We start from the raw sequence: 23,435 nt of genomic DNA, 5'->3' as shown, positions 1-23,435 counted from the left end.
CAAAGACGCATTTTACTTAAAGCGTTCCACAAAAGATGTAAAATAAGTATAATGTAAAACATATCTAATAAATAGAAACATATCTTTCGAGTACGTATGTAGCGCGTTCGTCTCTATGTAAAAGAAAAAGAAAAAAAAAAAAAGAAAAAAAACAAAAAAGAAAAAACTCCAAAAAAAAAGGAAGACAAAGCAAAAAAAAAAATCTCTCATGTACGATCCGTCGAATTTTTTCCATTAACTTAAATCCAACTGCGTTGTATTACACGCCGAGGTGAAATATAAAATAATCACTGTTAATTCATGCTGTAACATAATGCAATTTGTAAATAAAATCACGAATTAATTACTCGCACGATCGAATCAATTCAAAAATTATCTCCCCAGATTTGTGAAATGTTTTCGGATAAGTTGAATCAGAGGGAGGGGGGAGAAAAGAAAAAGAAAAATAATAATAATAATTATCATGAAAGAATGAAAAACGAAGACGTTTTTAGACAATTTTACGACGTTATCAGTGTTCGTTATCTTGATGAATAAATGGCGGTGCTAACATTCGTAGAATACAAAAGAAGAAGAGAAAAAAGAAAAAAAAGAAGAAAAAGGAAAAAAAAAGAAAGGAAAAGAAAAAAAGAGAGCACCCTCGTCCTTCGAGTGTTCTTCGTTTTCAGCCTCGCACCACCGTTCACCAGATCGTGTTTTATTTCTGATAGCAACGCTTTCGTTTCTGCTCCGGTGTCGTCGACGCCACAAGGACATTATCGCCGGCACGAAGGACCCTTTCTTCCCCCATAAAGGCAATCACACTTTCTCCGCGCGGAGATAACAGCAGAATGGAAAAGCAAAGACGTTCTTGGCACACACCCCTCCTCCCTCCTCCTGACTCCTCCTCCGCCTCAATCTCGCCACGTTTTGCCACCCTACGCTAAATTTCGCGGCTTTTTCTTCTTCTATCGGGGAAAAGTGACTCTCTGCCTTCACGATAATAACCGTACAAAAGGAGGCACGGTAAGGAAGCGAATTCCTTTTTCTTTTTCCTTCTTCTTCTACTTCTATTACTACTTTCTTCGTCTTCTCCCTCTTCTTTCAACTCTTAACGAAAGTATTCGCGATTCTTCGTCGAGCACGAACGCCATTCGTTAAAGAGAAGTACTACACTTTTTCACTCATAATCTGATCGTAGTATTTATGCAGGTTGACTTTTCTCCATTCGCATAAGTATCTTTTTCCATCTTTTCATAGATAGACTCTCTTATTTAAAATTTACATTATGAACGATGGTGCGTACTCGTAAGAGTTTCGAACAAAGTTGAAAAAAGATTTTTAAAGAGGGTGGATAGAAAGCAGAGAGAGAGAGAGAGAGAGAGAGAGAAAAAAATAGGGGTAGGAGATAGGAAGAGATGGGATAGAGAGAAGGGTGACAACTGCTAGCTTGGACAGAGAAATCTAGGAGGCTCTCTCCATTAGTATTCGCGGAAGTGCTCCTCGCCCGATTGTGGAAGGTATTGTCGAGGAAGAATGTCCTCGTTGTCGAGCTCCCCTTGCCCCCGCAGAGATGGCAACGCAGAAGAACCAAGCAGAAAGTGGAGGGGCAACGGGGAACGGGAAAGAGATAGAGAGCCAATGTTACGGTAAGGAGTCACGAGTCCAACTAAAATGTAATCACTTTTGAAGATAGGAATTCGTACGTTCTCGACAATGTCAATCGCGATTTTTCCAGGAACAGTTTTATTTCTTCTGACGTATCACCAACAAGTAGTTGGTTCAGTTTTGTTTCTGACTTTGAAAAGAAGAAGAAAAAGATCTATCGAGTAAAAAGTTTCAATCGGTGATAGAGAGACAGAGAAAAAGAGAGAGAGAGAGAAAACGTTTCGATGCAAGCAGATATTTTAATAGCATCGTTCGCCGTTTTTACTAAGAGGAGAAGGGGGTAGTTCTGTTAGTAGTGGTAGCGATGATGAAGAAAAGAGATCCTGGATACTGTTCTCGATTTTACACAGACTCACGGCGACAGAGATGAATGAAAAGGAAAAGAAAAAGAGAGAAAAAAAGAGAAAAAGAGAAAGAGAAAGAGAGAGAGAGAGAGAGAGACAGAAAGAGAGAGAGAGAGAGAGGACGCACGGCACGATCGTTTGATTGCGGAAAATGACGGGCGGTGGTGCGAGTGGAAGTTTTGAGTGGGCGTCGGTCCTGCAGACAATGAGGCATTCAGGCCGGTCATTGTCAGGCCGACAACTGCGTTACAGTAGACAAACCCGAAATCACCGGCGCTATCGCCGTCCCAGATCCGATTATGCGAATAATAAAAAGCGTAGCAGGGGACGTAGAGGAGGAGAGGGAGGGGGGAAAGAGAAAGAGAGAGTGAGTGAGAAGTGATGAGGGGAAAGGAGAACACGGGGCTACCAAAGGATAGTGGATTCGACAATAACGCCGATGGTGTGCACGGTACTTCGAAGTTGCACCTATGCCAACGCGTTCCCCACTGATATTTAGCTTTCGTAGTTTTTCTGAAATAACGATACTCTCTCTCTCTCTCTCTCTCTCTCTCTCTCGCTCTCTCTCTCTCTCTCTCTCTCTCTCTCGCTCTCTCTTCTCGAGCAATCTTTCTCTATGAATCGCTTGGAAACGATGATAAATTTAATATTGTAATGGTATCGTTCTATTCAAGTAATTTATTCTATCCACGAACTATGAATGAAGTTTAGAATACTAATTGGAGAATACAAAGTTATTTATCTCTAACAGAGAAAAAAAAAGGTCAATTCTTTAAAGATTTAGAGAACAATAAAGACCGAGAGTAAAGGTCGACTGTAATTATTCAAAAATATAAATACATAATGCGTGTAGATATATATCTTAACAAAGACAATAGAAACAGGTAAATACAGATATGAATATGAATGGGACATCTTGGAGACCGATCTACCAAGAGTTTGCCTCTTCGACTTCGATAATGTCGATCGTTATCGACTTAATGCGGGTTATTATACCTGTCGATAAGACCGGATCGTTGTTCAAAGAACAGTCGAGGTAGAGCACAATTATGCGTTGAACTAGGGTCCTCAAGTCCGACAAAGTTGGAGAACTTGCTTAATTAGAAACGGTAGTCAGAAGCTGCCTTGCATTGTCCGGTTCTGTTGACTTCCGGCCACCCTTCACTCTCTCTCTCTCTCTCTCTCTCTCTCTCTCTTTCTCTTTCTCTCTCTCGTTCGTTCCCTCGCTCGCTCTTTCTCATCCCTCCTTACGACCCTGAGAGAACGCGGCCGAGTGCTGATTGTTTCATTGTTTCCCAACCCCACTGTCAAATGCCAACACATTGAATGGAAGTTATTGTTGTTTCAGGCCGCGTGGTAGACAAGGCTTTTCAGGAGAGTCCGATAGTCCTACCACTAAATGCCATTCCATGAACGAGGTGTCGACCTCGAAAGACGACGGCGAAACGAGCGCTTTTCGTCTTGCTATTTCACAGGAACGTTGTTACGGTGGTTCCCGTGGTAAACATTCAATGTAGACATACAGGAATTTTCAAAAACGATCATGTTACAGATAATTATATTCGGCCATTCTCAAACTTTCCTGAATGTTACTATATGAATGAATTTAATTCGATTTATAGACTAACAAAATATAATATATATTTTTAAGGATGTTACATTGCAACACGATAGATAGAAAATATTATAGCAACAAGGGTGCCGAGACCTTTCCCTTTATCTCGATATTTTTCATCGACTCGAGACGATAACTCGGGAGACTCGGCTAACTCCTCTCCCTTGGTAGTATACGGTCCACAACGAAAACTAGTAAAATACTAGCCGAGCAACATTTCACGAACGAACCGCAGCGTGACCGCCGCGAACGATAGGATCGTCGCATTTCCCGTGGACGCTCATATATAAGGTAAACTTATGTCAAACGTAAATTCCCCTTGGACTATCTTATCGCTAGTACGGTTTGCATGCTACCGATAGAGACCATGGCCAGACATTATGCGAAATTGAAAAACCGAAAGAGCCAACGCCACGTTTCCCGATCGATGAACTTCCGGTCAGTAGGATCGACGATCTTAAAGACCGGAAGATCTATCTCGATGGCACGTCGTCATAAGTTCACTGAAGAAATCTCATAAAGATCCTCAATGTTTTATCCCATTTTAGTCGCACGATTCTATAAAATTGAATCCTTTTGTTTATTTAAACATTTTAATATGTTAATTCTCTATTTCTCTTATTGAAAATCTCACGAGGAGAAAAGATCTTTCCCCTAAGCTATCTCGAAAAGAAGATTCTCGACCTTTTAAAGAAATAAGTTCAAAGAATCGTGGCAAAGGGAGGAAGGCGAAAAAATAGGGAGGAAGGACCATTCCGAGGACACTTCATCACGATTTAACGTCATAAAAGTCGAATAAGGCCCGGTGCTCGTAATGCCCCGACACCTTCTCGCAAGGATTGGAAACAAAATGTCGTAAAATATCAAAACGGTGCGCGACGGTAACATCGACTTTCTCTCCTTTTCCCTTTTTTTTCTTCCATTTTTTTTTTTTGCATCCACCCTGAACTCGATGACTCGAAGTACCACCTAGGACGTATATAAAATCGAGTATGGTAGAAAGGCGAGAGAAGTGGGCTGAGGTGGAGAATGGAGGTGGGGGTAGGCGAGACGGTAAATATAAATAAAAATGGAAAGCCGGCCATAATGGCCGGTAGAAAAGCATGACGCATACCCCAATCCATGGCTGTTTCAAATTGATATTTCGAAAGTGCTACCATGATCGTCGCACGTTCGAAAGTATCGCTTCGTAGTCCTTTTCTCTCTCTCTCTCTCTTTCTCTCTCTCTCTTTCTTTTTCTCTATCTATCTATCTATCTATCTATCTATCTTTCTTTCTTTCTTTCTTTCTTTCTTTCTTATCATCCGCTTCCGCCGTTTTCTTTTCACATTTCTCTCTTTCTCTCTCTCTCTTTCTCTCTCTCTCTCTCTCTCTCTCTCTCTCTCTCTCTCTCTTTCTCCTTCTCTCGATGTCATCGCGATTCGTGCGTCAAAACTGATTTTATTTCCTCTCACCGATTCTCAGCAGCAATCCCGACTTATCGCCCAACCAGATGGGCAATTTCTTTACCGCAGCTGGAAAAATCGAACCACTGTTCTTGAAGAGAAAAGAGAGAAAAAGAAAAAATGGAAAAAAAAAACGGTAAAAGGGATCTCTCAATAAACTATTTACTAAACTTGCAAAATCAATTTTAGAAAATTCGATACTCGTAACGATCAGTTATATGCAGTTACATTCGTGAAATTTCACGATTATCATATCGACATACGAGTAGTATCTATTTCTATCTTCTCTAGGTATATAATATTTTATATATCTATCGACGATCAAAGGATATTTACAAACACGCAATATCGTTACAATTTCACTTACGATATCTAATTTTATTTAACTGGAACTATAAAAGTGAAAATGGCATGGACGTTCATCGCTATCGTTGGAAAATTTTTCAATCATTTTTATTCGCTCAATTATATGTTGAATAGAATTTGATATAAATAGGTATATAGAAATTATTTCTCAGTGGAGGACGTATCTCGATGTAGGTTCAGAAAAATCCATGCACCGATGAGCATGCAACCAAGTCAAAATATAACGCAACGCTCTTTTTCACTCCTCCATTTTCTTTTTTTTCCCATCTATCTCTTACGTTCTGTCTCTCTCTCTCTCTCTCTCTCTCTCTCTCTCCTCTTTCTATTTCCAGAACCAACAAAGGAAGGATTTGTCGCGAGACGAGATTTCACGGCTACCGACGACAAAACCTTACCTCCCCATTCCTTACCGCACACATATTCGTATACTTTGCGAAGCTTTTAGGCTGTTAGAAATGCATACTCGTATCGTTCTTCTCCGTTCAAATTACGAGCAAGTGATTTCTTCGAAGAACGTAAACGTATATTTTTTTTATTTATTTATTTTTTTATTTCTTATTATTATAACCATTCTAAATGAAAATATGAATTGATGTAAATTTTTATTTAGAAACTTTTCAATATATCGCACACTTGAAAAATTATATCTACTGTTATTATTATAACGAAAATGAAGATGAAGATAATAAACGAGGATAAGACACACGGGAAGAATAATGAGAACAACGACAACAACGTTGAACGAGAAGAACCATTAGGGAGTGAAGTAGAAGGAGGAATGGTGGCTATGGTTAAGATGATTCGCGTCAATTAATCTCCCTGTAAACGAGAGCATTTTCATTTTCGCTGATGCCCTACTCCTCGACCTCGGAGAATAATAATCCATCTTAAATAACCCGTAGGCTGAACTCCGCAGTGGCTTCCTGGGCTGCTGAGCTACCGAGGTACCTCCTTCTCTCTCTCTCTCTCTCTCTCTCTCTCTCTCTCTCTCTCTCTCTCTCTCTCTCTCCCTCTCACTCACTCACTCACTCACTCACTCTCTGCAAGTACGGCAACTTAGCGAAGGCTAAAGTAATCTCGACGGAAGATTCAATTACTGGCCGTGAGTGCAGCACGAGATTTAAAAACAGAAATTATGCCCATCGTCAGTCGCATTAACCGGCGTTCGTTCGTTTAGTACGTCCTCCTATAGCCGTCGTCTTCAAATTTCACAACTACGATAAAGAGGAAGGTAAATGGAATCTTAAAAAAAAAAAAAAAAAAAAAAAAAAGGAAAAAAAATAGATCGAAAGATGTTCTATGTTTCTCCTGAGCGATTAAAAATATCAATTGTCGGCAGACCTTAAGAATGATACTTTTCACATGACCAGAGAAATGACAATAAAGTCTTATAAAATACTGAAAATAATAGTGCCTTTTCAAAAATGAAAAAAAAAAACAAATTTTTGTATGATAGATAATTTTTCTTTTTTTAATCATTTTTTTTTTTTCTTTTTTAATTCGACATCACGTTATTTGATTCAATCTATACAGATATCACTCTGACTATTTCAAAGATAAAAATTCAGATGTGACGTGAATATGAATAGTGTGTCTTTTCGATGATCACCAAGTGAAATTGTTCCTCGATAGATAGAAATGCGTGAGAGTCGGCAGACAAGGAAATGAAACGAACTGCAAGGGCCGCAAAATCGGCAACGGGGAAATGTCCGTGCCTTTGAAGATGGGAACGATAAACCTTTGAAGAGCTTATCCGCACGTCTGCCTTCGAATGGTATTCGCGAGTCGGACCACATCCGAGAGAACGAGCCGTATGAACGAATGAGACGAGCTTCTTTGCTTATGAAAATACGTTGCATTGATGTAATCCTAACTATCTCGCAAAATCCACTTTGATCCTCGTCCTTCGTCATTCTTGGTTTAAATTAGACAGACGATCGGACAATATGATTATACTGTACCATACATATATCAATTTGTGAATTTATTGTCTAACGACATATAGATCCTATGAATAAAAACTATTATACATTGATAGATTGGAACTTTATCAAAGAGTATTAAACGAAAGATTCAAATGAGGAAAATCGCAAAAATGAAGATTATTTTCTCGTAACGCCAAAAGTGACCGTCAATGTCCGATCATCCCATCTATCTTTCTCTCTCTCTCTCTCTCTCTTTCTCTCTCTCTCTCTCTCTTTCTCTGAGGAGAGATCGGTAGACGACAGAGAATGGTGCCTAAACCGAGATAGGATAGGAGCGAAGCGTGAAGAGGCCGTTATTGTGGGCGCTGACGCGCGTCATTTGATCGAGCACACTGTCGAGAGTAAGAGAGAGAGAGAGAGAGAGATAGAGAAAGGGAAAGAGAGAGAGAGAGAGAGAGAGAAGGTAAGTTTGTGTGTGCACCATTTCCCAGCGTGTCCCCTCTGACCCGCGGCTCGAGCTCGCAAACGATCTAGCAAGTGCTCACGAGAGCGCTTCGAAGGGGTGGCCAAGTTGCGCAACCCTAGCCCGCAACGACAACGACAACGACAACGACAACGACAACGATGACGACAACGACAACGACAACGACAACGACAACGACAACGACAACGACAACGACGACGACGACGACGACGACGACGACTCGCTAGGGTAGAATTTACCCCGCAGGCCGGCCAACCTAATGGAAACAAGAAATTGCGGCAAACAGCGTTACCCACGCTTCGACGCCCCGTAAATATTGCAAGAGGGACCATCACCAAGTCCTCTCCCTCTCCTTTCCCTCTCTCCCTTATTTTCTCAAAAGGGATAACTATCAAAACGAGATCAACGTCCATTCGATCGACCAATCGACGTAACTTTTTATTTTACATCTGATACGATAATCAAACATTATGTATCTACAAATAAGTATTTAAAATGGTTTATGCTTCTTTTTTTGTTTTTTCTTTACTTCTAATAGCTCTAAATGAATAATTGAAATGAATAATATCAATATAATTGGTTGAAAGACGCATAAAAACGTTTATTTGTAATAAACAACATTGCCTTCCGGTATGATTCTCTAAGTTTTTCTTCTTTTTCTTTTTCTTCTTCTTCTTCTTCTTCTTCTCCATCTTCTTCTTCTTCTTCTTCTTCCTCGAAGAAAAGTCTGACGAAGCCACGGCAAACGCGAGAGAGTAACGGGAAGCCCGTAAATAGGAGAGAGCAAACAAACTTCAGGATGCTCGATTATTCTCCGAAGAATTAGGACGGCATTCAGTTGGGTGAAAATCATGGGCGCATTGTCGCGATTCCTTCGAATGCACGGGCCAATTGCCTCTTTTCCTCTCTTCTTCCTTCTTCTTCTTCTCTTCTCTCATCCTCATACTCGCTCTCTCTCTCTCTCTCACTCTCTCTCTTTTTCTCTTTCTCTTTCTGTTTCTGCCTCTGTCTCTCTCTATTTCTCTCTTTCTCTCTCTCTCTCCCTTTTCTATCGTCCGCGCGTTTTGTCGACGCGTCTCGTTGAAGCCGAGCAAAAAGTCGGCATTTTGCCGTGCGACCGAATGAGAGTCAAGTTTTCGAATGTCGCGTAATGAGATTAGCTCCACGAGAAACGGTAATCAGGAATAAAAATGCGTCAACCGGCGGCATTTACGCTAACTAATCTCCTTCAGGAGCTTGCCTCTAACAGAGTTAGCCAAGGCGCCTGCCTTTTCCGACGCCTGGCCGGCTTGTTAGCCGGATAATTGGCCATTTTTATGCTAAGTAGTCGCTCGGCTGTTACGGCCGCGTTTTAGTTTCTCTTTATCTCAAGGTTTGCATTTGGAAATGCACGTTTTCGAGGTAAGAAAATGAAATAGACATATAGAGAGAAAGAGAGAAAGAGAGAGAGAGAGAGAGAGAGAGAAAAAGATTGAGAGAGAAAGAGTCCTTCCCTTGCGTGATATCGCTTTGTCCACAAAACGATCGTCCCTATCGGCTTTCTATTTCGCTTATCTTTTCGTTTATTTAGCATAGAAAATAAAGAATTAAATTAAATATAAATTTCCCATGTTAAGTAAATACCTGTTTCGGATAATAATTTTCTTTAACTTGTAAAAGTCTCTCTCTCTCTCTGTCTTTCCTTTTCTCTTATAAGATATCTTAAAAAGAAAAGATAATCGATCGGCATTGATGTAGATATATTCATTATTTCATTATCCATCGTATTCGTCGGCTCGTTGACCGTACAACTTTCGTTGAATTTTCACAGACAGATAACTCGAATGATGACGACGCCGGCAATAGAATTACGTTAGTTTATTGGATCGAGTCTCGCATCGTAGCGTCGTTCGGTAAAGAAAGAAAAAGGAGAGAAGAAACAAGGCAGGACTTATAACATGAGAGGGTAAAAAGGAAGAGAGAAAGAGAGAGAGAGAGGTGGATTGGAAGAGAAACAAGGAAGCTCGAAAATCCATCTAGTGATTTCACAGGCAATTATGTCGAAGCGTCCCGGTGCGGCTGAGTTACTCTTATTTAACGCCAATGTGAGCCGAAAGCACGCCTCGTCGAGCTTGCACCGCGATCCCGTTTGCGCAAAATTGTCAATGATAGAATGGCAGATTGAAACGTCACATTGAACGTCTCGCAGCACGGCTTTCCTTTCTCTCCTCCCTTCATATCCCCCACTCATCGAACGAACGCGCAAAACTTCGACGCTACCGATTCATCGATCTGTCCACGTCGTTTCGCTGCGATCCTGTTGGCGAGCACCGTGCGAAAATTCGCTCGCGAATTTACCGCCCCGTCCGTGTGAAAAATTAGAAATTCTCGCGAACGTGGCATTTAAAATGTCTTCCGAAATCGATTCAGATGCATTCTCTATTTTTCTCGAACAGACGATGAGTTCTCCGTTTAGTTGTAGATATAATTTAAAAATCATTATTACGAATACCTTGGAAAAATATATAGAATATTATTTCTATTATCTTCACTCAACTCGAACGAAATAATGTATTAATCCTAATCCGATTTTTTATTATTAACTTTTATCGGACGGTAACGTTTACGTATTATATCTATTATACAACCGGCCGATGTCATATAACAAAAGTATATTATTTTTTCGAGATTAAAGTGTTTCATGCGAAAGAGAGAGAGAGAGAGAGAGAGAGAGAGAGAGAGAGAGAGAGAGAGAGATTAAAAGTATCTAAATACCTGTAGTACCTAAATAATTCTCTGTTACATAAAATATTTAACTAAAAGAACAATCAGACTTTGAAGATAGAACTTCAACGATAAGTTAAGCCTTGGCCTATCTAAAAGAAATAGAAAAGTGTCGATAAAAACATTAAGGGAGAAAAATCATAGGATGGCCGATAGCCGTCCGCAAATATGAAGAAACGGACGAAGGGGTAGAGAACGTAAAGGTCCGAAAGTTTCCGTGATAAATTGCATTCGGAGAGAGTAGTCTCATCCACCACCCCCGCTCGTAACCCTCCACAAAAGTATCGACAATTCCTCTTCGCGCTGGTTGAATCGAATGAAAAGAAAGCAGCGGTAAGAGAACGATAACTCGATTACCGGAGACCTAGATAAATACGCGAACGAACGCGAACACCAACTGCGTTTCAACCGTTCTATGCTTTTCCCTCTTGTAGTAGTTCGGGAGAAATATTGAAGAAGTGCATTACGCATTTACGCGAATGTATTCTTTCCGTTATTCTCCTTTTTATTCTTATATTCTCATTGTCATACTTCGTTTGTAACAATTGATTCTACTATTTGAAAGGAGACAATGGATCAAAAAGAAAGAAGAAAAAATAAAGGGATAAAGTGAAATCCAATAATTTCGTTCAAACGTTTCTCCCGATCCAAATCCTCTGGTTATTTCAATAATTATAACGATATTTACAAATTGAAATAAAACGTACATATATAAGAGATTAAGAGAATAATAATAGTAATAGTAGTAGTAATAGTAATAGTAATAAATAATAATAATAATAATAAAAATATAATTCAATCGACTTTATCAGAATTGATATCTGTAATTTTTTATGATCCGGTTTATCATTCTTTTAGGTACAAGAAACAACACGTCTCGTACGAACGTTCTAATCCTGAAAGCTTGTAGGCTCGTAAGGACGAGATTGGAGTGTCGGTGGAAAGCTCCAAGCGATATCGTCTACGCTTTACTTAGTCGTTTTCATCGTCTCGGCCAAGAGTAGAGTTAGATCTAGAAGAGAGAGACAGAGAGAGAGAGAGAGAGAGAGAGAGAGAGAGAGAGAGAAAGAGAAGGTGGCAAGAGCCGAAAGCCAGAGGCGGATGTCGCGCCGGGCTAAAGTTAAATTAAATCACGGGCGAAGGCAGCTAATATTGTAGTTTATCTGGCGGGACATTAGCGTCGGTGAAATATGCGCCTCTCCTTCGCCCGAACTTAAAATCAAGATTCCCCAAAGTTCAAGCGCGCGACTAGGCTCGCGCCGCTAACTTGCCCAGCTTCTCTCTCTCTCTTTCTCTCTCTCTCTCTCTCGTCTTTTCCGTGTTTCCTGCTAAGTCGCGCGTGAAAATACTAATTATTATACTGATTATTAATACGAAAAGTTGCCGAGCCGCTATACTCAACCCCCTTTCGCGTTACTACTACCTGCCGTTTAACGTACTCTTCCAGAGAGGGCGAGCAAAATGATGTGGAAGGAGGAAAAGGAAGAGGAGGCGTTACTCCTTCGCGAGAAACGCAGCCATCCGGATTATGCTTATATGTATACTCGGTTAAAACGAGGAAAAGATGAGCCCTGGATACCTACCAAACGATTAAAAGCTGTCGACCGTTTGTCGGAATAATTCGGATATTTCTATCGTAATGAAATTTCAAAGAAGAAACATCAAAATTTCTCATATTTTCGCGTATCCATTATTCATTAATAAATATGTATATTCGATAATTGTGTCAGATATTATTTGGACATGTGAAGTTCATTCTAAATATGAACATGTTTTATTGATATATGTTCTTGACCATATAAATATAATTTATAGAGTTTACCTTATTTCACGCAAATGTTGCCTTTTGATTCTTCAATATATCCTCGACAAAAGTGTCACCCTTTGAGAATCTCATATAACTATGATAATAAAATGTAAAAAATGTCTATTAATATTGGGAAAATATTGAATAGTCTATATTAATAACTTACATCCTTATATACTTCTCCATTTCCGTGGAAGACAGAGACGGTTGAATTGATTGTACAGACTCAACGAGATGTGTTTGAGTTACTTTGATATCCTTAGGTTGAAGTTCCTCTTCCTGTCGTATAAAAAGAATTATCATAGAAATTGAGGCAATAATAAATTTTCTTCAAGAAGAAAACAACTTCGAGAACTGTAGGTCTTAATCTTATACATTATATATGTCTATTTCGTTGATTTCTATATTACTTACATAGATACACGATAACGTATATCTACCTATACGCATTATAAAGCTTATCTGTGTGCAAGGCTACTCTCAAATCGCGACGCGTTTAGGAAACTCACTTGCTAATTAGACGAACAGTTTGGATAACCGGTGTTCTTCCGGTAGGTAAGTACCGTCGTAACTTTGTTTTCGACGAAGGAAGTTAATTAATAATTTCCTATCATGTGGAACACCTTCACGGTGTCCTATGCGAACGTCTTCCAAAATGTCGCAAATTTCTTCGTTTTATTTCAATTCATTCATTTCGATTCTTTTGTCATGTTATATACACAATCTTTACAAAACTGTCATCTATCTATATATTTTCCTTCGAAAATGTTATATCTGTTAAAAAAAAAAAAAAAATATTTCTATCGATCGACAAGACATTTTATTCAATGGACACGTCAAAACAAACGATAATCGATAATCGAAGCCAATCTCATTGTTGGAAAACACGTTCAACGTTAACGAACGATCCCGATAAGCCCTGGAACGATTTGACTGCTTTTCGATCCTGCAGAAACGACAGGGTGGTGCATGGTTCTAAGTCGTGTATCATTATAACGCATAAGATAATAACCCCCTCGACGTTCAGCGAGGCGTAGGCCAAGATGAAGTGGAGCGAGATCGAGGGATGGTCCCGTACTCTCTCGGCCTGTGCTAATAAACCTTGCTCTCTACGTTTCTCCTCAGTTATATCACACTACCTCTCTAGCAAGCACGACGATGGCGGCACTGATGTTAGTAATGGTGCGATATAGTAGATGTGTCCTTCGTTTATATCTTATATGTATATGCGTCTATGTAAGATACAGACCTAACGATATTATCGTCATTACGCACTATCTTACTTCGGAAGTTCCCTACAAATGATTCTCAGTGAATCTCCCTTCATTCACACAGAAAATGCTTTTCATTATTGGCGAAACGGCTCGAGAGGGATCGTTAGAGAAGTGTCCTGTTTTGACAGGACACAAAGGTTTCAATTAAATCTTATATCATTCGTTTGAAAAGCAAAAATAAAGTACCGTGTAGTCCGTTAAAAAAAAAAACAATAAAAAAAAAAAAAAAACAAAAAACAAAAAAAAAGAAAAAAGAACTAACAAATATTATAACCAAGATATTTGCATTATTTACCGGTATGATTTGTACAGCATCTTCGAAGGCAGCCAATTTAGCTTGGGTAATTATCGCATTCAAATCGGCACCGGTTAATCCAACAGAAGTGCATGCGATTTCTTTCAAATCTAATTCCATTATATCTATGTTCTGGGATTTACAGAGAATATGCAGTATCTCTTCTCTCTCCAACTAATAAAATAAATGTAAAAATTGATGTTGGAATATCATTGACTGAAATGATAGAATATCGCACCTCATTTGGTAATGGACAATATAAAGATTTATCTAAACGACCGGGTCTTAAAAGAGCTGGATCTAATAAATCTGGTCTAGACGTTGCAGCTACTACAGCAACTCCTTCTCTATCTTCTATACCATCGAGTTGGGTCAACAATTGATTCACAACTCTATCCGTTACACCTGTACTATCGTGTCCACGTCTGTAGAAAATATTAAATATCATTATAGTATTTGGAATGAATCATTACATTTCAAATAATCTACCTTGGAGCAAGACTGTCGAATTCATCGAAGAAAAGAACACATGGTTTTGCACGATGAGCCCTAAAAATATATAATTTTTTATATTACACATAATGACTGATTAATTTTTTTTATTTTATATTTTCATCATATAACATACCTTTCAAAAATATTTCTTACTGATTCTTCACTCACACCAATGTACTTGGATAACAATTCAGGACCCTAATCGAAATGAATGATAAAATATAATATTCATTAATATAATAAGCATAATAAATATTTTTTATATTAATATTACCTTCACACTAATTAAATTCACACCACATTCACTAGCTATCGCTTTGCCTAACAAAGTCTTCCCTGTACCTGGCATACCATACAACAAAACTCCACTTTGAAGCTTGATCGGAGCATTTTTAAATATTTCAGGATACTTTAATGGCCAATGTAAAATTTCTGTCAAGGATTCTTTAATTTTAACTAATCCTCCGATGTCTGACCATGTGTGATCAGATCCTTTATATAATTGAACACCTTGCAGAGACAACGGTTTATAATTATTCAACACGGTCGAAATATCGTTCTCTGTGATAACGATCGGTGGTTTGATATCTTCTTTTGCTGATTAGAAACGATTAAATTCATTGTCATTCATTAAACCATCTTTTTCAATGCAACCCACATAAACGTTCGAGATTTATTACCACAACGTTTCCAAGCGGCAAACGTCGCCTTATCCGCCACATCAACGAGATCTTGTACCATCCATCCCTCCGTCTTGTTACCATAGTAATCCCAATTCACGTTGCCAGGCACGTACAACTTGTCCTCAAGCATTAATTGCAAAATATCGATTCTATCCGCCTGAGGTGAGACAAATTAACGAACGTATACTCTAGATCGATGACACGAATTTTCACACACGAATAATTTTAATGTTTTAAAATGTCAATGAAACGGAGAATTGATTTACCTTTTGAAGGTTCGGTATTGATAGAACCGTTCTGAAAAAGTTCAATCCTTTGGATGGTCTCATTTTTTTACCAATTTTATTCATGTCAACGCAAGTAGCTACGATCGACACGTAATGTGATTCTTGACATTGCATTACGGTGTTGATGATCATATCAGTAATCCTAACACATTTTCATAAAAGCATAGTACAAAATTTTTGTAAATAATTAAGCTTCAATACCTAGTATAAATAAAATTTCATTATAAAATACCTAGCTGCATTAACGAAGTCAGGAGTATTTTCTTCGTTATTTGATGATACCATAGTAATACTATCGATATCTTCTAAAAATAATATTGATGGTTGATGATAAATACATTGAGACATCACGGCACATACAATCTTTTGTAACATTTCTACTTTTTTTCCTATATGTAAAATATAAAAATCTATATTCAGTCTATGTTCAAAAATAACATTACCATCATCGAAATAAGTAAAATTATTTGTAGTGATATAATACCTTTCAACGATATGCAATCAATCACATGAGTATATACAAAATATGGCGATTTTTGCAATCTTTTCATCAATATTTTACATAACGTTGATTTTCCTGAACCGATCTCACCGCATATTAAAATATTTTCTCTATCATACTCGAGATTCATTGGTGCATTTAATCGTAAACTAAGATCAAGGGTGATTTGGCACTCCGAAAGAATATTTTCTAAATATCTGTAATATATAATATCATCATTAGACAGATGTAAGGAGATATACAAAGTAATTTACATACCTCGTAAAAATTTTCTTGTAAAAAGTATCCTCTACATCATGTTTCACCGTTAATAAATCATTTAAATCTAATTTTGATTTAAGATGAATCGTAATAGTTTTTAATAATGTTGCGTCGAGAAAAGAATGAGTACACTTCTCTGGTAAAAATTTAACGATACATCTATTACCGTTATCGAGGATAATGGGAGCGCATGAATTTAATAAGATTTTCTCATGAATAGAATAACTCGTAAGAAAATCTTTGATGCTTTGCAAGGACGTCGTTTGAATCGTAGGAAAAATTTCTATTGTCAAAGGAATCAAATTTTTTTCAACATCGATCGCTGTTAATACGACTTTCCCACCAATTCTTAAACGCAATCCAATTTTTACGCTCTCAGAAATATAAATATTACTGTGAACAAAATCGAGCTTGAAATGAATTTTATCTATATTATTTGAGCATCGATCCAATATGTCCTCCAATACGAAAAGTTTCACCGTTAATTCGAAAGATAAACTCGAAATTGGCGATTTTATATTTTTCAAAAAATTTGTACTTTGTGTATTGACGTTTACTTGTTCTTCCGGTACTTTCTTCATTTTACAAATTATACCATCATTTGTGTAGCGCACGTCTTTTGGTACGTGACAACGCGGTACAAAAACGTGATAAGGAGATCTCAAAATAACGTCGAATGGATTGGACCCATCAAACGAGCCAAATTTCGGAAGGAAGTGAACTCGATAGATGACAGATTGATTACGTCGTTGTCGATAATTTTGAAGCGATCTATAATTTTTATCGACTCCATTATTATTGCAAATTTTCGAAAAAGTTGGTATTTCTTTTAACATATCACGAAAATTGAATCTACCGATATTATTGAGTTCATTAGATTCTATTTGTTCCTTTACAGTATTTTTAATCGCATTGGTCACGTGAAGTTCCGTAAATTGTTCCAATTTTCCATAGGGAAAATTTGGTTCGAGCATTTCTGTAATCGATTTCAAATACAAAATCAAAAGAACATGATAAAGTTTAATTAATTATAATAAATCGAAAAATCACTTGCCTGTAGTTAGAACGATAGTTGAAAATTTCGAGATCCAAATTACTATAGGCTGATCTTTCGCTACTATTTGAATTTTATTTAACAAAGTCGATTGAATTCTATCGACTTGAAGTTCCTGTAATAGGAACATAAAAAAAAAATATTCATATTCTACGATCGTTTAGTAAGTAACATTAATTATATAATTAGTAATAATCATCGTAAAAATTTTACCAATATCTCACGATCTTCATTCGTTTGAGGAACGACCGTTACACTTGTCAAAGATGGCGCATATTTTACGAAATGTACAAATACCTCATCACCGTCCTCTATATTCAAAGCTTTCGCAAAGGGCCTAGCAAGGTATAATGATCCGTCGGTAATTTGTTTCGGACTACATGATAAAAAATAAGTCGCATCTTTGTGTAACAGCGCAATTACGTTATTCTGCGAGAAATAATAACAATAATTATAATAAAACAAAAAAAAAAAACAAACAAAAATTATTTTTAAATATATCTAATTAATTTGTAACAAAAGAAATAACATTATCGACGTCGTACAGTCGATAAGATAAGAAATGTAGAAAACGACAGTCCTGTCATCTAGCGATAACGACGAAAAAGATAATAACTGTAATTTCAATCGGTTATAATTTTTAGAATTTGTACCTCTCTATTTATGCCACTTGATATAGTCGCCTGTATGGTAGTGTAAGATGATTTAGCGTAATAAAAAAAAACAAGAAAGATAGAAGACACTAACCTTCGTTCCTTGCCTACGTAGCCAAATATCCGAGACATAGGCGAAACAGTTATCGACTTTAATATAACGCACTAAAAATCGTTCTTGCATTTTGTCGATGCTCGATACGTGTTACAAAGTAACGTTTGGAGTCGCATAACAAAATGCGCGAGGATATAACAGCAGCGTCGAAAAAACAACTAACAATTACAAGTTATTTTCCTTGCACTGTGGCGTTCTATGCATCAAAGAAAAATTAAATTTCACGTATGTATGCATATAAATAATAAATTTTTATTACAAACTTTCGATAATGGTGATTTTTAGGTTAAGAAACTTAACGGATAAACACTACGTTCTATATATGTATAAGTCGTTTCTTAACGCGATCGGTAACTTTTGTGACGTACGAATAAATCTAAGATCAAAGGTGAATAAAAAGAAAAATTAGATTGTAACGAAGAGTATATATGAAAAAACGACGCGTTACCGAATCTCTCATTCATTTGCTTATATCGCGAACGTGCGTCCTGAATGCATTGAGGCATTATTATTAGAGTGCATAAAAAATGCATATGGAGCGACGATGTATATATGTATTCTTAGTTATTTTCAATAGAATTTCAAATTTGTATGGTATCGACTACTTTTCTTTTTTCTCGTTTTTTTTTCTCTCTTTCGTTGTACTTTCGCATAACAAGGTCACCAACCTTGAAATGCTGTAGACATAAACGTCAGATAATAGAGAAAAGTTATACTGTTAAAAAAAGTTACGTTAAAGCATGAACTTTGAATATCTGTAATGTAAACAAAATATTAATAGCACTTTTCAACAATTATTTTTTCTAATCTTTGATTTTATAAAGTATTTCTTCAATTTTTCGATTTCACACTTTTCTTCAGGATGTTCAATTACGTTCTCGATAAAAAAAGAAAAAACAAATGTAGGAACGATGTATGTAATTCAAATAATTTCTCGGATGCTTTATAGAACTATAACACTAAATATATATAACTATATAATTGTATAACTTACTAATATTCTTTCTTTTATCCTTATTAAAAAAGTTATAATTATCAAGCATTCGTTTAAATGAACATTTTAAGAACTAGATTCACACGATTTATAATAAAATTTATAATAAGAAAGCGATAAACTAAAAAAATGGTCGTAGATAATGCAAAGAAATAGAAAGAGAAAGAAAAGTTTGTTTAATTCGAAGAAATTAAGAATTTGCTTTTCTTTGATAGATGGCGCGTCGAGCAGAAAACTCTCATTTTGATAGGCTTTCTAAAATATAGAATAACCAATCCTAACGTATGCATGTACTAACCGTGATATTTTGAACTGTTTTGAAGCAGCGTCAACTTCAGTTGCTCTATAGAAACGAATGGGTCTTGTAGTAACGTTCTGGTCGAATAGAAAATTTATAAATGTGAAAGTTCATCCATTTTCAAGCATTATATATATTCACAAATAATTATTTTCTGAGGTAAATTTTTCCTATGTACTTTTAACCTCAACATTATCTTTCAACGAAAATAACTATATTCATTTATACTCTAAGCGTCGAATGTTTTCTGTGGACGAAATGGTGGCTTCTGTGATTGTTTCTAAAAGTTTCAATTTTCTTTACTTTATATTATAATTTACTGATAAAGTACTCGAATAAAATGTATTCTCAGTGATTTATAAATTTAATAGAATGTTAATATCCTTGGATATATCGTGAAATATAATTGTTCCTTTTATTCCCGCGTTTTCCGACTTCATTCATTTTTGTACTATCGAAGTTTATTACTAACTCTGAAAAAATTAAATTGTACGATCAATTTATCACAAAAACTAATGCAATCTTTTAGTACATCGAAGAAAAAAATCATTTGACTTTTATTATTATTTATTAATAAGAAAATCTGATTTAAAGAAATAATATAAAATACGTTGCATGTATAACTATTCATTTCATAGATGCACTATTCTCTTTGCTTGTGTGAACATTTCCGAAGAAAAAAAAACGTGTAATTATAAAATACAAATACCGAAATTATAATCGACAATATTTTTTGTGTGATAATTTATTGCTGATACTTACATATGAAATTTAAAAATTCTTTTTTAGGTTTGGTGCAAATTTACAAGTATTTGAAAGACTGTGTGTGTGTGTTTGTGCGAGCATGCGCGCGTGTGTTATCAATTAGTCCAAATCTTTATACTACTTGTTTTTTCTTTTTCTTTTCTTTTATTTTTCTAGAAATTAGTAAAAAAATTTTTAAGTTAAATTGTATTAAAAAAAATGGTACCACCTAAATTACCAATTGGACAAGCTAGATCAAATGGAGCTACTATACAGTTAAGAAAAGGAATTTCTACACGAAGTCAGAATATACTTATCAATAATGCATTGCTCAAACAACCAATTTTAAACAAAGATCTTCGTTCTAAAAGAAAAGCAGATGCATCACCACTGAAGGATAAAACCGTTAAAAGATCTGCTTTGGGAAATATTACAAATGTAAATGTTTTATATTTAATAGGAATCTTTTTAAAGTGCAAATTGTTTTATTATTCTTTTTTTTTAGGCTATTGGAAAACCATTTGGAACTCAACAACAAGAACCAAAGAAAGTAGTTAAGAAGATTGCTACAAAAACCAAAACACTTCTTCAAATTAATTCAAATAAAGTAGCAGAGAAAATAGTTCCAAAAACAGATGTAGTAATAAAGCCAAAGCCAATACAACGTATTAAAGCAATTAAGCAAGAAGATGACAAGTTGAAAACTAATAATACTGAAACTGTTAGACGTAGCATAGACTCAGAAAAATCTGGAGATAATTCGTTGTATATGAGTGCATTGGAAGATGTATCGGATAATAGTATAAAAAAAACTGAGAGAGAAAATAACAAGGTAAGCATCTATTAATAATAATTATAACTTTAATATGCATATAATAAATTAATAATAAATTGTATTCTAAATAATATATAGATATAACTGTATGTGTAAGTTTAAAATAAATATATATTTAGGCTGAAAAAAATGGAAAAAATGAAAAAAGTGAGAAAAATGAAAAAAATGAGAAAAATGAAAAAAAAGAAACGAAAGAAATAAAAATTGACGATACTACAACAGGTAGAAAAGAAGAAAAAATATGTGTTACTAATAATTTAGATGCTGTACCTGAAAGAATAATGCCTGAAGGTGTTCAATGGGATTTTGATGCAGAAAATTGGTTAGATCCTTTCCAAGTATCACAGTATGCTACGGACATTTTTAATTATTTAAAGGAAAGAGAATGTTTATTCCCTATTGGAGATTATATGGACAAACAAGTGTGTCTTTCGCGTTGGATGCGATCTCTGTTAGTAGATTGGATGGTTGAAGTACAAGAATCTTTTGAACTTAACCATGAAACTTTATATTTGGCTGTGAAATTAGTTGATCTCTATTTAACAAAAGTCACAGTTGGTACAGAAACTCTGCAACTATTAGGTGCTTCGAGTCTTTTTATAGCCAGTAAATATGATGTAAGTAATATTTGTTTTATACATAAATCAAAATTTATAATTCCCAAATATTTTTCTTTTTCATTGTTTTGAAATATAATTATAATATTTCACATATATCAATATAATTTTTGTGTACATTTCTTTAATTAGGAAAGGATACCTCCAATGGTTGAAGATTTCTTGTATATATGTGATGGTGCTTATACACAGAGAGATCTTATCAAAATGGAAATAAGTGTTTTGAAAGTAATAGATTTTGATTTGGGTATACCTCTTTCGTATAGATTTCTTAGGCGATATGCTAGGGTATATATTATTTATTTTATAATTGAGATTACTTTTTTATAATGATCAATCATATATTAATAAGAATTTTATTTACATGTAGTGTGCAAAAGTATCAATGCCAACGTTAACTCTGGCTCGATATATCTTAGAATATTCATTAATGGATTATTCAACTATTAGATATAGTGATAGTAAAATGGCAGCATCTGCTCTTCTTCTTGCACTTCAAATGAAAGATTTAGGTGGATGGACTCCAACTTTAGAATATTACAGTGGTTATAAAGTTGATGATATAAGAGATATTGTTCGCGTTTTAAATGAAGGATTACATAGAAAACATAAAGAAGCATTAGTAACAATTTACAATAAATACAGTCACAAGTAAGTAGATACTTTTAATACTATGAATTATATTATTTAATATTATTTTATAAGATTCTTTTAAAATATGCAAGAATATATATATATATATATATATATATATATATATATATATATATCTTCGTTTTTATATATACAAATATATAAAAACAAAAGATCTACTTAGTAAATTAAACGTTACTTATACTTTTTAGGATATTCTTCGAAGTAGCAAAACTGCCGTTAAAAGATACTTTAGATATTTAAATACATTAAATAAGAGTTTAAATGTAGATAGATGCTTGTGTAATTATTTTAATGCATAGATTTTACTATTATTATTGGTTAATCTATGTATAAACTAAGATTCGATAAAAACAAACAAGCATCAATATGCAGATCGTGATACACGGATAAGCACAGTTTGTTTAATGAATAAGAAAAATGAAAATATTTTCGAGTAATTGTAATTACTGTCGTAAAATATTTAGATGAAGTATATTGAATGACATTGAAGCTCAATTAGAGCTTTGCATAACCACCTTCAAAAAGTGTATACAATACTTAGTTATTCATCTTCTTTTTTTTTTTATTATTATTATTTATACATATCAATATTTTCTCTATTGCTCTATACTATGATCTATTTTACGATTTTTGTTAACAAAATATATTTTAGCGTCACACTTTTGTACTTAGAAGTAATGATTTGAAAGTATTTAAAATATGAAAAGATTGAGATGTAATACATTTTATTATATTTCTTTTTTGTTTTTTTTTTCTTTTTTCTTTCTTTTTTTTTTTTTTTTTTTTTTTTTCCTTTGCATGATATATACTGTACTACAACAGGCCATTTATTACATTTCTGAAATTTATGAATTACTTTTATATAAATTTATATGTACACATATAATACTACGTTAAAAAATTATGTAGTATTCTTAAAATATGTCAGAATGCTCTTAGTGTATTAAAAGTGTGGCGCATTGTTATGCATTATTTCATCTTATATAGACTGATAAAAGTAACAGAATGTTGGTGAACAAATATTTATCAAATTTCCACTGTTTGTACAGGATGTGCGCAACGATTCCATAGTATTTTATTTTTTAGATGTATAATGACTGAATTTGATAAATATTATAGATAAGAAAAAATTTACAGCACGTTTTTTATTTTTAAAAGTTTCAGAAAAAAAAAAACGAAAAAATATTATGGTATACTCGTTGTAATGTTTAACAAAATATTGTGAAATCAGATTTTTACAAATGATGAATGTTTTCACAATAGAAAAAAAAAACA

At 35.1% G+C, this 23,435-nt stretch overlaps 2 protein-coding genes across 6 annotated transcripts in view; one reads left to right on the top strand and one right to left on the bottom strand.

Moving 5' to 3' along the window:
* Window positions 1–18,134, bottom strand: part of Pex1 (peroxisomal biogenesis factor 1) — a 70,908-nt gene extending 52,774 nt beyond the window's left edge. For 2 of the 4 annotated variants that reach the window (XM_035883310.2, XM_035883256.2), the window contains exons 1-15: window positions 17,995–18,134; window positions 17,461–17,676; window positions 17,248–17,362; window positions 16,191–17,169; window positions 15,915–16,129; window positions 15,663–15,819; window positions 15,410–15,572; window positions 15,141–15,300; window positions 14,735–15,057; window positions 14,594–14,658; window positions 14,455–14,514; window positions 14,204–14,390; window positions 13,966–14,139; window positions 12,563–12,675; window positions 12,412–12,490 (exon numbers count right to left, since the gene is read on the bottom strand). In XM_035883310.2, coding sequence (XP_035739203.2) covers window positions 12,418–12,490; window positions 12,563–12,675; window positions 13,966–14,139; window positions 14,204–14,390; window positions 14,455–14,514; window positions 14,594–14,658; window positions 14,735–15,057; window positions 15,141–15,300; window positions 15,410–15,572; window positions 15,663–15,819; window positions 15,915–16,129; window positions 16,191–17,169; window positions 17,248–17,362; window positions 17,461–17,676; window positions 17,995–18,084 — 3,090 coding nt within the window. In that variant the 5' untranslated portion in view covers window positions 18,085–18,134 and the 3' untranslated portion in view covers window positions 12,412–12,417. The other 2 variants (XM_035883274.2, XM_085658495.1) reach the window with 2 other exon arrangements.
* Window positions 18,102–22,838, top strand: CycB3 (cyclin B3). Of its 2 annotated transcripts, XM_085658496.1 has the most exons (8): window positions 18,103–18,240; window positions 19,336–19,466; window positions 20,229–20,489; window positions 20,557–20,883; window positions 21,006–21,503; window positions 21,636–21,791; window positions 21,874–22,154; window positions 22,349–22,838. In XM_085658496.1, the coding sequence occupies exons 3-8, from the start codon at window positions 20,271–20,273 to the stop codon at window positions 22,398–22,400; spliced, it is 1,533 nt and encodes a 510-aa protein (XP_085514622.1). In that variant the 5' UTR covers window positions 18,103–18,240; window positions 19,336–19,466; window positions 20,229–20,270; the 3' UTR covers window positions 22,401–22,838. The 2 variants fall into 2 exon arrangements, with proteins under 2 accessions (XP_035739335.1, XP_085514622.1); XM_035883442.2 differs by lacking the exon at window positions 19,336–19,466 and having other exon boundaries at window positions 18,102–18,240.
* The last annotated feature ends 597 nt before the right edge of the window (window positions 22,839–23,435 follow it).

This window comes from Vespa mandarinia, chromosome 8, assembly GCF_050613455.1.
Source record: "Vespa mandarinia isolate Hongniang chromosome 8, ASM5061345v1, whole genome shotgun sequence".
In the NCBI taxonomy this organism is placed as follows: domain Eukaryota; kingdom Metazoa; phylum Arthropoda; class Insecta; order Hymenoptera; family Vespidae; genus Vespa; species Vespa mandarinia.
This window is presented reverse-complemented; position numbering and strand designations above follow the sequence as displayed.

Bases quoted from the DNA above. Each gene is read 5' to 3' on its own strand.
- CycB3 (XM_035883442.2), top strand. From the start codon at position 20,271: ATGGTACCACCTAAATTACCAATTGGACAAGCTAGATCAAATGGAGCT. The intron at 20,884-21,005 runs GTAAGCATCTAT...ATATATATTTAG, and splicing joins CTGAGAGAGAAAATAACAAG to GCTGAAAAAAATGGAAAAAA. The intron at 21,792-21,873 runs GTATATATTATT...ATTTACATGTAG, and splicing joins TTCTTAGGCGATATGCTAGG to TGTGCAAAAGTATCAATGCC.